Source organism: Caretta caretta, chromosome 1 (genome assembly GCF_965140235.1).
Source record: "Caretta caretta isolate rCarCar2 chromosome 1, rCarCar1.hap1, whole genome shotgun sequence".
Lineage (NCBI taxonomy): Eukaryota > Metazoa > Chordata > Testudines > Cheloniidae > Caretta > Caretta caretta.
Genome location: NC_134206.1, coordinates 112,142,072 through 112,156,987, shown reverse-complemented (window position 1 = coordinate 112,156,987; position 14,916 = coordinate 112,142,072). Strand labels below are relative to the sequence as shown.

Sequence of the window (14,916 nt, the reverse complement as noted above, 5' to 3'; positions counted from 1 at the left end):
TTCTAGCAGTTTCTTGATTGGCTGCAGGTGTTCAAATCAGCCCGTCTGTCTTAATTGTCTCCAGAAGGTTCCTGATTGTTCTGGAACCTTCCCTGTTACCTTACCCAGGGAAAAGGGACCTACTTAACCTGGGGCGAATATATCTGCCTTCTATTACTCTCCTGTAGCCATCTGGCCCAACCCTGTCACAACACACATACACAAAAGAAGGCATGCTGTAGTTATTCCCAAGCCAAGCATTATAAATCCAGGAAATTCAGAGTTAAGTTTACACTTAGAAGAAGTCCAAACAAGTTAAAAACACAACTAAGCCACCCAAACATGTTTAGCTCTGCCCTGTAGTGATACACAATGTAGTCGAACAATTATGAGTAAGGTAATTTAGTGTTTGTGGTCCAAGATAAAATCTGTCTTTTATAAAACACTAAACAAGAAACCCAATTAATTAAACCATGCAATATTCCTGACCGATTGTATCAACTTTATTTTTTTTAAGGGCAGATTCACCATGCAGTACAAAGCTGTAAGAGCATACCAGCCAATTAATCCGAGTTTACAGAGGCTTTGCATTGCCAGCACAACACAAAGCAGGTGAAAACCTACTGATGAAGCTACCCTTTTATTTGCAATTGATTATTTGTTTAGGCAGCTGTATTAGTGAGCCCTGTGGTAGGTGATGGGGGAACACGGAAAGCCTATTCCCTGAGTCCCAATGGCTCTATGCTGCAAGGGCTCCCCTGCACTCTTGCCCAAGTTACCCTGGTAGCACTGTCTCAATGCACAGTGAAACCAAGGCCTAAGTGTCATGGGAAATCTTTCTGCCACCAATGTTTAAGATATTCTGTGACTGCATGCTCTTTAGAGAGCAGTTACAGCTGGGTTAAGTAATCTATCAGTGAGAACTTTTGACACATTTCCAATCTCCTTCCTACAAATTAACAAAACTGTTGCATTCAAGTTAGCTCTAAATGGTGAATGGCTGCGTTACTTCTAATGTCAAAATGGCCCAACTTGTTGACCAAAGACCACCTCTAGGCTGCAAAACCACAATAATTGGATAAAACAATAATTAATTAAAAAAGGACTTACTTACTAGTAACTGTTGTTCTTCAAGAGCTGTGTCTATGCAGCCACATTAAAAGGATATGGTGCCTCTGCCTATGAGCTGTGGAATCACGTAGAAGAGTAGTGTCCAATGCAGGGGAAAGGGAGCTCAAGAACATTCTTGCACTAAGATGTCACCATCAGATCATTCGGTAAGAAAGCGTGCTCCCCCATCTCAGTTTCTTTTCCCTAGCCTATATAGTGTCTGGAAATAGAAAACTCCAAGGCAGAGGTGAAGACGGGGGGTAGAGATGTAAGAGTTTAACCGGTAAGCTTGATGCTTATTGGTTTCTGTTAATGGTTAAACGCCACCCAGCAGCCGGGGACCCCGGTGGACATGGGGCGGCCGCCAGGGAACCCAGGCGCCCCAGGATGCCGTGTGACAGCAGAGCCCCAGGCGCTCTATGAAAATGGGAGATCACCTCCAATTAAACCACCGCCAACAAGCAGCAGTAGCTATGTCCAAGAGGGCTAAGAGTTGGGGAGAAGGTAGGGAATAGACAAATGCCATTCATTTAGTTAAAAAATCCTGAAACCATGGGGAATGCGACTTTGACATTATTAAATGAAAAGTAAAGAAGGAAATGGCCTAAATGAAATTACTATAACGGTGACTGCAGAACTGGTTGAAAGACCATACTCAGAGTAGCTATTAATTGTTCACCGTCAAACTGGGAAGGCGTATCTAAGGGGTCAGTCCTAGGTCCAGTATCATTCAATATTTTCATTAGCGGCTTGGATAATGGAGTGGAGAGTATGTTTATAAAATTGGCAAAGGACACCAAGCTGGGAGGGGTTGCTAGCACTTTGGAGGATAAGATTAGAATTCAAAACAGCCATGACAAATTAGAGTATTGATCTGAAATCACCAACATGAAATTAAATAAAGACAAGTGTAAAGTACTTTACGTAGGAAAGAAAAATTAAAATGCACAACTACAAAATTGGGAATAGCTGGCTAGGTGATAGTACCACAGAAAATTATATGGAAGTGTAGCGGGGTGGTAACCCCGCTCCTGCCAGAAGGGGATAAAGCAGCCCCAGAGAGGGCTGCAGCGAGGAAAGCTGGGCTAATTGGGAAAGCAGCCACAGCTGTAGCCAGCTGACCCTTATAAGAGGGCGGTGGGCCAGAAGGACTCAAGAGTCTCTCTCTAGATTCTTGAGAGAGAAGGACCTGGCTGCCAGGGAGCTGAGAAGGGTACCTAGGATGGAGCAGTGCTGGGGAAGGGCAGAGGGAGCTGGGGAGCTCCAGCCTCGCAAAACCCCAGGCTGCAGGCCTAGTAAAAGGCCTATGAAAAGGTACTTGGGCTGCAAAGGGGCAGCCCAGAGATAGGCAGAGGCAGCTGATCCAACCCCCCCTTGCCGATGATGAGCGGTTCATAGACTGCAGTCTGCCCCAGGGAGTGGGGGCTAGACGATGACTGGCAGTAGCCACTGAGGCAAGGGAGGGATAGGGAGTTGGGGATTCTCCTGGGAGGGGAGATCCAGACTGAGGGGGTACTGCCAGGGGGCAGAACCCTAATCTAGAAGGGCACTGGGGTCCAGGAGGGACACGGGCCAGCGGCAGGCGAGACACCGGCCTGCAGAGGGCAGTCCTGGCTGGAAGAGCTAATTCCCAGGATGACTGACAGGAGGCGCCGCACCGGTGAGTCGTCGCCCCGTGACAGGGAGTTACAGTGGATTGCAAATTGAATACAAACTAACAATATGATGCAGTTGCAAAAAAGGCTAATATTCTGAGACATATTAACAGGACTGTCATATGTAAAATAAGGCAGGTGACTGTTCCAATCCACTAAGCACTGGTGGGGCCTCACCTGGAGTAGTATGTCCAATTCTGGGTGCCATACTTTAAGATATGGACAAACTGGAGAGAGTCCAGAGGAGAGCAACAAAAATGAAAAGGTTTAGAAAACTGAACACACACAGAAAGGTTAAAAACTGGACATGTTTCTTGAGAAAAGAAGACTGAGTGGAGACCTGATAGTCTTCAAACATGTTAAGGGCTGTTATAAAGAAGACTGGTCGATTGTTCATGTTCACTGAAGGTAGGGCAAGAAGTAATGGGCTTAATCTGCAGCAAGGAAGCTTTAGGTTAGAGATTAGGGAAAACATTCTAATTATAAAGGTAGGTAAGATCTGGAATAGGGAAGCTATGAAGTATCCATCACTGGAGGGTTTTTTTAAGCACAGGTTACATAAACTCTTGTCAGCCGTGGTCTAATGACTCCACTGACAGTGCTGGGTATACAGAGCACACGTACATACTCAAAGAAAATGGCACCTGGGGTAGGGTTGGCACCAGGCAAATTCTCCACGCTGGCATCTCTGGTGCCAAGAGGGGTATCAATGCTAACGTTAACACCAGCGTCATGCTGAGTTTGGTGGCATCTAAGAGATTTGTCGTGGACTTCTCTATGTAGGACCACACAAGTAACTGAAGAGGGCTCTGCACGTCTTTCCATGCCAATGGGATTCTTTGGCAAAGGAATGCAACTGAGCTCTCTGCAGCAGGCTGGCAGAACATGCACAGCTGGTGTTATGGGAGAATTAAACTTGACATTACAGCAGGCAGCCATTTTGTGTCTCCAGCCACTACTAGCATAAAACCAAACACCACATAGCCAGGAATCATCATTAGGGTTCTGGGAGGCAAGGCCAAATAGCTGCATGATTGCAGTTTTGCTAATCAGACTGGGAGGATGGAACAAAGTTAATGAACCATGAGAGTGGAAGGACTGTTTGGACAGCTGAACTTGGTTTTAAGTGCCCCAACATACAAGTTTTATTGTTATTACTAGAAATACTAGAAATGCTTTGATAAGAAGTTATTTGCTGGAACTAGGAGAATTGGTGTCCTACTAGGAGTTATGTGCTTTGTTTAAGTTAACAATAAAAAGTTAAGCAAAAGACTTTAGAGCAGTCTGAAGGAGTTTTTCTTAGGGCAAGGAGCCAACCTATCAACTGTACGAAAGGAGGGCCCCTGGAAGCTTAGCTGGTGATCACTTGAAACCATCACCTATAATGTTCAGGATACTCTGAACCTATTGCTATAGCATTTATGTGTGTGCGCTTGAGACCTAATAAATTAGCTTTAGGTAAAAGAACTCTGGTTTGTATCTAAGACAAAAGAGCTGTGTCCCCATTGATTTATTCCTGACAGTGTCTGGAGAGAAACAATTAAGTTACCAGTGCTCTGGGTTCAGAAAACCCAGAGTAACACTGGTACTGAAGGGATTCAGTGTTCCTCCAGGATGTTCCTGACTGAAGTTGGTGGCAAACACCAATATACAGAGTCAAGCAGCTGGGACAGACAACAGCTTCTAAGGGAAAAGTGGGTTATCACATTCCAGTGTGCAATATAGACCAGTGAGGGGCTGTGTCACTGCTTGCCCCGCAACCTTGGGTACCTCACTATGCTTCGCTGTTGTAGCTCCCCACCTGGGCTACTCAAATGGTCCACCAGCATGCAAGTCACACCCTGAGTGTCTGTGTATAGCTGTAGTCCTGGTCCAGTAGCTCTGACCCCAGCAGCCTGTCAGCAAGACTTCAGTCACACCCTGGCTTCCACCAGCTTTGGTTACTATTAGCAGCATGACCAACACACTCCCAGTTCCAAATTTTCCCAAAACATGTGTTCTGCACTGTCCAGCCCTCTTCTGGGAAGAGTCCCTAAAGGAAACATGCCAGCAGCAGAAAAGGAAAACAATGCTGCCTCCTCCTCAAACTCTCTGTGAGTTTGAATACTTTTTCATTTTCCTCAGATCAGGATTGAACAGATCTGGAAAACTGCTCTTTTGGTCACGGAGTTAACTAATGGCACAAATGAGTCTTCAGTGCAGATATAGGCCTTGGTGCCAGTGCAGACTGCCCAGGTGAAGTCTGCAGCTCCAGAAAGTACTGGATAGGAAGCCTGGCCACTGTAGGCATTGGTCTTGGGGAGCTAGACCTCAGGCTCGACAATGAGGGAAGACAACAAATCAGGAGCAGCTTGATGCGTCTCAGGTGTCTTTACAGAAGACCTTGGCAAAGACCCAGAACTCAAAACCTCCCACAGGAGTACCAGGATAGTCCAACTGGAAGCGTACCAAAGTCAAATGAACATGCACTCTGAGATGCCCCTCATTCCTCAGTCAAGGAATAAAAGCATGGCAAAATTGTGCACTGAGATACTATGTGCAATTCTCCCAGGGACAGAAGACACCAAACATGTCTTTGTCTCAGAGAAGATAGCTGAGTGGGTTGCATCTCTTTTGAACCCTCTATGGGGTTCAGGACCTGCCATGATTTTGGGGATAACTCGAGGCCAGTTGTCCCAAGTAACCTAACACTAACAACAAACTAACAGCTTGTTTTCTCTGAATAGTTCCTAACTAGCCTCATGAACAGGAAAGGTATTTCCATGAGCTCTCTGTGGCTGCGAAGAAGGAACTGAGGTGTGTGCGTGGGTGCACTCCCATATACTGATGGAGCTGATGACATCATCCTAGCACAAGAGTGCTCCTGCACCTTGCACTCAGCAGACGCTGCTTTTCTACACAGCTGCACAGTATAACACCAGAGGCACCATATCTCATGAGTGAGAATGCACAGAGGCGTTCAAAGAATAAGCCACTTTATGGAGCCAAAGTACTGAAACCACATGAATATTGCTTGTTGTAACATGATGAATCTGAATCTGCTACTGAACACAGATACCAAACATATAGATCTTATTTTTTGACAACTGTGTCTCTGAAGATCCAAATCTTCAAATCTGTCAGCCCTAAGGAGAACTTTTTAGACAAACAGCAATATTGCCTTCCACTGCTGCAAGCTCCATCAAGCATTTTCTAGGCTTTGCAAAGCACCAAACTAGAGATTTTTTTATGTCTCAAGGAGAGGCTCAGTCTTCAATTGCCATGGTGATTACAATTGTATTTCCAAGATAGACATTCATAAATTATCCTTAAGAATGTTTATAACTTGAGCTACATCACTCCCTCATACAGTTTTTTGCAATATGATTCAAACTGGTGACAGGCAAAATATAATTTTTAGTCATTTTTGCTATGCTTTGGCCTGACTACTAACTCAGTTTATACTGAAGATATTCCAAAATAGCTCACTGCTGCATCAAAGGCAACACTAACTGAAGGGGTCTTTTGGGACTTAAATAAGATCTGAAAAGATCTTTCAAAATACATTTCAGCTGTTTAGATAATCTCTTGCGATCCTGAATATCAAGGTTCAAATTTATGATTGATGCAGTTCACAGCATGAATAGTTTCTTGTTTAAAGTTGGCCTTCATGACACTTAAACAGTTCATGTTCACTGCTACACAATCTGAATTCAGAGCAACTAGTTCTGACTTGAGTTATTCAATCTTGTTACCTGCAATTCCCAAAGCAGTTTTCTGTGCAATATGATCAGCTGTAGCAGAATTTGACATGTACCAATTCTTGTTCAGCTACAGAATTGTCACTGGATCAGCCATTAAAATTCTAATGATAGTTTGATGTATTCCAGTCATTTTTCAATTTTTTTTAAAAGTCAGCTGTAACAAAATATTAGAGAAAGCCCCAAATCAAATCAAACTGTTTCACAGCAGACAATCAAATTGTAGCCAATTTTACCCACTCAGCTTTGGTTGGCAACTGAAACTATCACTTGTGTTCTGGCAAAGACAACAACTGCCTTTGATCTAACTGTGGTCTACAGTTTAGAAGGTTCTATTGCTCTGCTCTATCTTCTCTCTTCCTTACCATTAAGTCCTCTCAACCCCCTGAACCCTTCCAGCTACTCTCCCAATCTGACAGGCAGATTTATGTTACTGCACCTTAGAACTGAGGAAAATGGACACTTTCATGAGGAGGTAGCACTCCTACTTGTCCTGGACTTCTGAACAACAGGACTTTTCCCAGCCTGGGTAGTGTCCACAGCTTATACAACACAGAGCCCATGCCCAAAGTCTCCCTGTTATAGGTTCATGTTTTCTCAAAGACATCCTTCAAGAACTTCATGGTAGCTATAATCAATTTTCCATGCTAAAATTTATCAGAACTGAAATACAAATTTGAGGGATCAGGAGGTAAAGCCTTCAACAGCAGACTCTGGGTATACCTTTTTGCCACCACATTCCTCATGGAACCAGAATGGAGAAAAATCTGATCACACACTCAAAAGTAGCAACTCATAATAAACAGACAAGTATAGAAATATTACAGCCCAATAGGCATCTCTCACTGTTTCAATCCAACACTGAGGGCTGATTCCTGCTCACTGAAATCAGTGCGAGTCTTTCCATCAATTTTAGTGGAAGCTGGATGGGGCTCTTAAAAAATGATATGCAATTTATAGATTCGTCAGTCAATGAAAACAAACTCTTCTTTGCTACATCATATACAGTTTGATTTGAAATGCCCGTTTTAAAAAAAATACCTACCAAACCATAAGGTACAGATATTGTCAAAAAAGCAGCCATGTAAAACTGACACCGCCTTTGTCAACAGATCTTAAGAGGTACCTGGATATTTTAGTGACAAAAATATTTACTACTTTAAACTCCTGTTAACACTGTAGAGTGTATATAACTATGATCAAGTTTGCTGGATTCCATTCTAGCTCCTCTATAAAAAGAGCTATTAAACAAGTTCCAGTAACAGGGAAAGTTTTGCCTTCAATTACACCTGTAACCCCATTGAAAATACTGCACAGGATAACTGAGGCCACAATTTGGACTGCCGAATCTTGTTGGTGGTGACGCACAAGCCAAAAAGAACAAAGCTTGATTTTTAGACAGCAGGCAGAGTCTGCAGGGCTAGCACAAACTTTATTTAAAACCACTTAGAGAAAATCTTATACGGAATTACACTTAAGGCACTGAAATGAAGCCCTACTTATTTTCCAGTCACTTTTTGGTTGCCCTTGAAACTCAAAATAAACTTCTCCTTATTCTACTCTTTAAAAGTGATTCACAAATATCAAGAAAATATACAAAGTGTGGGCGTTATGTGCTAAGTGAACTGAAAAGGGAATGAAGCATTCACTTCAATTATGGGGTGGAGGGTCATGGCAGAAGGAAGTCTCACCTACCTAGATACAGACTGCTAACTCTTTTTGCTTCATGTCAACAGCTCTGAGTACACTATGCTGGAAATATCACATCTACCATGAAAAGCCACTAGGACCAGCTCAGCATGATAGGAGTATATAGGGATATTTTAAAAGATAAATAAAAAAAATAATCAAAAATCAAAGACAAGCCCTTGTTTTGTTTTCAAGAGGAAAAAACTATGAACCCATATATTACAATTAATGCTCAACACCTACACTCACCAGTCTGGCTTTATACTCCTGCTGACAAGTAGAGTACAAACTGAAGGGTTACAGATAGAATCTCTCTCAGAGAATCAGGGGGAAATAAGGGAATCAAATTTCCTGGTAAGTTATAAGCTGTGTGCTTCTCTTGCCTTTGCTAGTTGAAGCATTCAGCACATAATATTGCAACAGTTTTGGAGTTTAGTATCCGAGATCATGTGTCACATAGAAATAGAATTCTATAGCCTATGAGAGTACAAAAAATGTTTAGATCACTGAAGTAGTGAAGACTTAGACAAACGCAGCTATTATCTAACTGAATTACCTAGTTAAGAAGATTTATATTAAGAACACTATCCCAGGCCTTGGCTGTAACTTGGACAAATTCCCTGGGTAGATATTGACAGCCAACCACTACTGTAGCCATGCTGATTAGCAAGCACTTAGCCGAGACAGGCAAAGACAATTTAAACGGCAATTTGCACTAATGCATTTTCTCCAACTGACAAAATACACTGGTGCAAATCATGGCTTACAGCACCTTTGCCTGTCTAAGCTAGGTGGCTGCACCTGTGCAGCTACACTAATGACTGGCCACCTATGGAATGCCAGCTGAACCACCAATGAACTTCACACAATTGTAGCCATAGTAAATCTGCAGAATTGATTCACTAGAGTATAAAAATGAGCTATAAGAAAAGCTTTATAAAAAACTGTGCTAAGGAAGCAGTTGTCAAGGGCTTCTATTGCCCATAATACACTTAAGTATATACAAGGCCAAAACGTGGAAGTATCTTTCTGATAAAGTATTTTCTTACCTTTTCCAGGACTAAGGTTTTGGTCTATAAAAACCTTAAGTTCTCCATTGGCTTCAATTAGTCCAGCCTAGTAAAGAAAATAAAAGATTTACAATATCTATAGAAAACTACTTTCTTTACTATTAATTTTGAAAGATCTAATGTAATTTGTTAAGACTTCCCCAACCCAGGTTTCCAAATTAAAACTGCAACTCAATAACAATAGTATCTCCACCCCATAATGGCCAGTAAGGTAAAGCATGTACTAAATAAAGCTTTGTGGAAAACGTCTGTTCTTTAAAATACTTAAATACCATACTAACAACTATACCGGTGACATATTCCACAGGAAAAAAAAATCACTAAGACCATCCCACAAGAAAAAGCAGGGAGACAGAAAAACAGATTTCTGCTTCATTATCCAGAATATACTTATAAAATTGACAGCCAGTAAAATTATAGTAAGTCTTGAGTAAAGAAAAAATGTCATAAGTATACATATATGTGCTTCCTCTTAATGATCAATAAACCTCAACTTCCTGAACTTAACTGCTAAACAGGTTAGTAGCCAGGCCCCATATGGCAACAGTTTGTAGAAAAGGACAAAAACAACTAGGAGTCTGGTGGTACCTTAAAGACTAACAGATTTATTTGGGCATAAGCTTTCATGAGTTAACCCCCCCCCTCCCCACTTCTTCAGATGCATGGAGTGAAAATTACAGATACAGGTACAAATATATATTGGCATATGAAGAGAAGGGAGTTGCCTTACAAGTGGAGAACCAATGCAGAAGGCCAATTCAGTCACGGAGGATGTGGTCCACTCCCAATAATTGATGAGCAGGTGTCAATACCAAGAGACGGAAAATTGCTTTTGTAGTGAGCCAGCCACTCCCAGTTCCTATTCAAGCCCAAATTGATGGTGTTAAGTTTGCAAATGAAGTTCGTAAATTGTAGCGCAGCAGTTTCTCTCTGAAGTCTGTTTTTGAAGTTTTTTTGTTGAAGGATGGCTACTTTTAAATCTGTTATTGGGTGTCCAGGGAGATTTAATTGTTCTCCTACTGGCTTTTGTATGTTACCATTCCTGATGTCTGATGTGTGTCCATTTACCCTCTATGTAGAGGGAAGACTTATCAAGTCCCCCCCCCCAGTCTTCTTTTCTCAAGACTACAGGTTTTTTAAACCTTTCCTCATAAGTCAAATTTTCTAAACCTTTAATCATTTTTGTTGTTCTCCTCTTGACTCTTTCTGATTTGTCCACATCTTTCCTAAACTGTGGTGCCCAAAATTGGATACAGAACCAGCTGGGATCTACTTGTGCTGAGTAGAGAAGGACAATTACCTCCTGTGTCTAACATACAATGCTCCTGTTAATATACCCGAGAATACTACTAAACCTTTTTTGCAGGTGCTTCACACTGACAACTAAGTTTGTGGTCCTCTACAACTTAAAGAACCTTTTCATCACTACTAACCCTAAATAGTTATTCCCTATTTTTGTAGTTGTGAATTTGGCACATGTAACAACCACTTTCCAGCAGCTGCTCTGAAAAAAAGTGGGAGGAACCAAGCTAACTCTCCCACAAGACGTGTGATGGATCTCAGGAGTGGACGGTTTTGAGCACTATCTCAAGAACTGACCTAATATGATGACAGTCTGTGAACAAAATTGTGAAAAAATAGATGGCACTGTCACAGCCAAAGTTCTCAACGTTAGGCTAAGAGAAATGTTGAACACATGCCGAGTCCCTTGAAGCCTATTTCTGTAGCCTTGAACAAAATGTAGGGAAATAGCGGTTTTATTGCTGATGCTGTTGAAAATGGAAGGAACTGAGTGAAATCTTAAAAAGAGAAATATGCCATTGCAGAGTTTAAATTACAAGCATTAAAAAACCATATGGGACAAGAACTATCTCCAGCTCATTTTCTTGCAAATATTCTCAATACTCGGTACCAGAGTAAACCTTAACTGCTGAAAAAGAGGAGCTGGCTATGACATGGACATCTAGCAGTCATCCCTCCATAATGCCAACTATAATAAACTTCAGAGTTAAGGGTGCACCATTCAAGAAATATGTTTGCTGATGATATTTTAAAGAAAGTCACACCAGTGAACTGGTGGAAGTCATTTAAGCACTTCGATTCAGAGACTGTTGAAGTGATAATCTCCCTTCTAACAGCAGTAGTTTCTTCCGCCGGTGTTGAAAGAATATTTTCTTCCTTTGGACTAATTCATTCCAAACTGAGAAATCGTGTGGGACCTGAAAAAGTAGGAAAGCTTGTTTTTCTTTTCCAGATTATGAACCAACAGGAAAATGAAGGTGAAGATGACTGAGTTAGCTGCAGAAGCCAATATTTTAAGTTTGTCATGTTGACCTGGCTGACAGTCGATTTGTTGGGTTTTTTTTTTTAAATATTTCATTTAACTATTTTAGTTAAAAACAATTTTAACAAAAACAAACCTGATTTTAAAAACCTTGAATGTTTAACTAAATTCAAAAATTCACATGCTTGTTTTGTTAAAATATTATATGTTTGCTGTTGAAGAAAAAAATCCAGAATACTTAACGTTGTTGTTTAAATAATACAATTTAAATGTCTGTCTGGTGATGTTCTCCTCTTAATACAGCATGGCAAGCAAATCCTCCAAATATTAATGATAAACCTGTTGAATTGGAGATAGTTCACCTCCAAATGACTTCATAAATATCTGCTTCAATTACCTTTGGTAAATGAAATAACCAAACAATCATTCATTATCTGATATAGCTGTAAAACTAATCTGAAAAGTTTTCTAAATAAATCACTTAAAAATGTCTCGTGTGTACCTTCTAAAAATGAAACCAACATCTATCTCTGAGTTGTGAAGAATATGTATTAAGGTTATAACAACCAACAAGAACACACTTTTATGTAGAAATCCTTGATTAAATTGAGTCTTCCTGACGTGATTTAAATCATGATTGAAATCAAATCCACCCTGGCCAGCAACACTCCAATGGAGCCTCAAATGTAAATTAAAACTACCCTCACCCACCCCCACCCCCGGCGGAATCCCGAGGGACTGAAGCAGTACAAACCAACAGCACATTTTCCGGCATAAGTTCTCTTTTCCAAACATAGATGCTCCAGCTGGTGTAGGAAGGCTGCAATTAAAACTCCCATATACCATAAGGAGTTAGTCAAGCTCAACAGATTGCTGTCAATCAGATCTCCTTTGCACATGTGCAGTTTCCTGATTAGTTTCATTTATTTTATTCAAGATAACTCAAATCAAGCAACTTTTCAGATAGCTTTTTATAGCTGTGCTGAGTGAAGCTTGACTTCTAGAAGATCACAAAAATGAGTTAATTTTTCTGTAAGTAAAAACCTAGGACAGAGATAGGCAAACTTTTTGGTCTGGAGGCCACATCAGGGTTCCGAAACTGTATGGAGGGCTGGGTAGGGAAGGCTGAGCCTCCCCAAACAACCTGGCCCTCATCCCCATCCAACTTCCTGCCCCCTGACTGCCCCAGCCAAACTTCCCCGTTCCTTGTCCGCTGACAGCCCCCTCCCGGGACCCTCACCCCTAACCGCCCCCCCCCCCAGGACCTCATCCCCTATCGAAGTCCCCCCCCCCCTCCTTGTCTCCTGACTGCTCCGACCCCTATCCACACCCCTACCCTGACAGGCTCCCCAGGACTCCCACACCTATCCAACTGCCCCCTGATTGTCCCCCAAGACCCTCTTCCCCTTATCCAAACCCCCCCACTCCCCACCCCCTTACCATGCCACTGAGAGCGCCAGGACTGGCAGCTGTGCCACCCGGCCAGAGCCAGCCATGCCACCACACAGTCTAGAGCAGGGCTGGACAAACTACAGCCCGTGGGCCAGATCCGGCCTGCAGGATTGCCCCCCGTGGCGCTGCAGGCCCCTTGCCACTCTCAGAAGCGGCCAGCACCCTGGAGCCCCGGGGGGTGGGGGGGGCATGCAGAGTGTGTTGCCCTTGCCTCCAGGCACTGTCCCCTGCAGCTCCCATTGGCTGAGAATGGGGAACTGTGGCCAATGGGAGCTTCGGAGGAGGTACCTGGAGACATAGCAAGGGCAGCGTGCACGGCCATGCAGGGACATGGTGCCGGCTGCTTCCCAGAGCAGTGCGGGACCAGGGCACACATTCCCTGGCCATGGTGCGCGCTGCTGCCACTCTGGAGCCTGAACCCCTCCCCCCCCCCCAACTCCCTGCTTGCACCTCGCACCCCAACTCCCTGCCTGAGCCCCCACCGCACCCCTCTGCACCCCCAAGCCCCCTGCCACACCCCAACTCCCTGCCCTGAGCCCCCCTGCCACACCCATCCTGCACCCCAACCCCCTGCCCAGAGCTCCCTCCCGCAGTCCGCACCCCTGCCCTGAGCCCCCTCTTGCACTCTGCACCCTTCCTCTGCCCCAATCCCTTGGCCTGAGCCTCTTTCTTCACATTGCACTCACTCCCACACCCCGCACTCCAACCCCCCGCCCCAGCCCTGCATACAGTTTCCCCACCCTCTGCCTCAGAAGTTTGACCACCCCTGGTCTAGAGCACTGGGGCATACCACCCAGCAGGAGCTCACAGCCCCGCCACCCAGAGTGCTGGCAGCATCATGAGCTGAGGCTGCAGGGGAGGGGCGACAGCAGGAGATGGGCCGGGGGCTAGCCTCCCTGGCCGGGAGCTTAAGGGCTGGGCAGGATGGTCCCACAAGCTGCATGTGGCCCGCAGGCCGTAGTTTGCCCACTTCTGACCTAGGACTATGATACCTCCTAGAACTTTGGTCTTTTAGACTATTCTTGAAGCAATACTTAGCTGTACTTATAGTTCAGATCTGCAAAAAGGTAAGCTTATTGCTTTAATTACATCTTGCTCCTTATCCCCTCCTTTTGAGCCACATTTGCATAGGCGCTGACTCTGTGGGTGCTCCAGAGTTAGAGCACCCCTGGGGAAAAAATAGTGGGTGCTCAGCACTCATCAGCAGCCCCGGCGATCAGCTCCTCTCCCTTTGCCCCAGCACCTCCTGCCCTGCCAATGATCAGCTGTTCAGCGGCATGCAGGAGGTGCTGGAGGGGAAGGAGAGGAGTGGGGGCAGGAAGAGGCAGAGCAAGGGCAGGGTGTACTCGGGGGCAGAAAGAGGTGCGGCAAGGGCCTTGGGCATAGCAGGGAATCGAGCACCCCTGAGGAAACCAGAAACTCGGTGCCTCTGCATACTTGTCTTATCTAATTGCTCAGAAAGAGGCTGGGCAAGGGCAAAAAGAATCGGGGCGAGGGCCTAGGGTGAAGCACAGGGCGAGCACCCCTGAGGAAACCAGAAAGTCAGTGCCTCTGCACACCTGTATTATCTAACTGCTCTGAAACTTAGTTTTGTTTCCACTTAAATCACTCTGCTCAGCAACAGCGAAGATTATACTATGTGGGCTATGGACAAGTTAAATCACTGCCTTGTCTCTTTCTTTCACCAAAGAAAAACTTTTAAGAGTCCATAGCTAAAATGCAGTGCAAATCATATTTATCAGAGTTCAACAATTTCTCAGGAGCCTAAAAATATCTTCACAAGATGCACATGGGCCAGTGGCCAATAACAGATCTCTCTGGTGGACAAGTTGCCAATACCAATGGTTTTCTTCTCTTGTAGGGAGCAGCCAAATGAGCATAGAATCTCCTGCATTCACCCAAGACTACATATAGAACTCAATCTCCTGCAAGTGACT

The 14,916-nt window shown here is 43.9% G+C and overlaps 1 protein-coding gene across 6 annotated transcripts in view; it reads right to left on the bottom strand.

The window, feature by feature from the left end:
- Window positions 1-14,916, bottom strand: part of TFDP1 (transcription factor Dp-1) — a 101,092-nt gene that overhangs the window by 62,005 nt on the left and 24,171 nt on the right. For all 6 annotated transcript variants that reach the window (XM_048856025.2, XM_048856006.2, XM_075129987.1 and 3 more), the window contains one exon: window positions 9,223-9,289. In XM_048856025.2, the coding sequence (XP_048711982.1) occupies window positions 9,223-9,289 (67 nt within the window). The remainder of the gene's footprint in view (window positions 1-9,222; window positions 9,290-14,916) is intronic.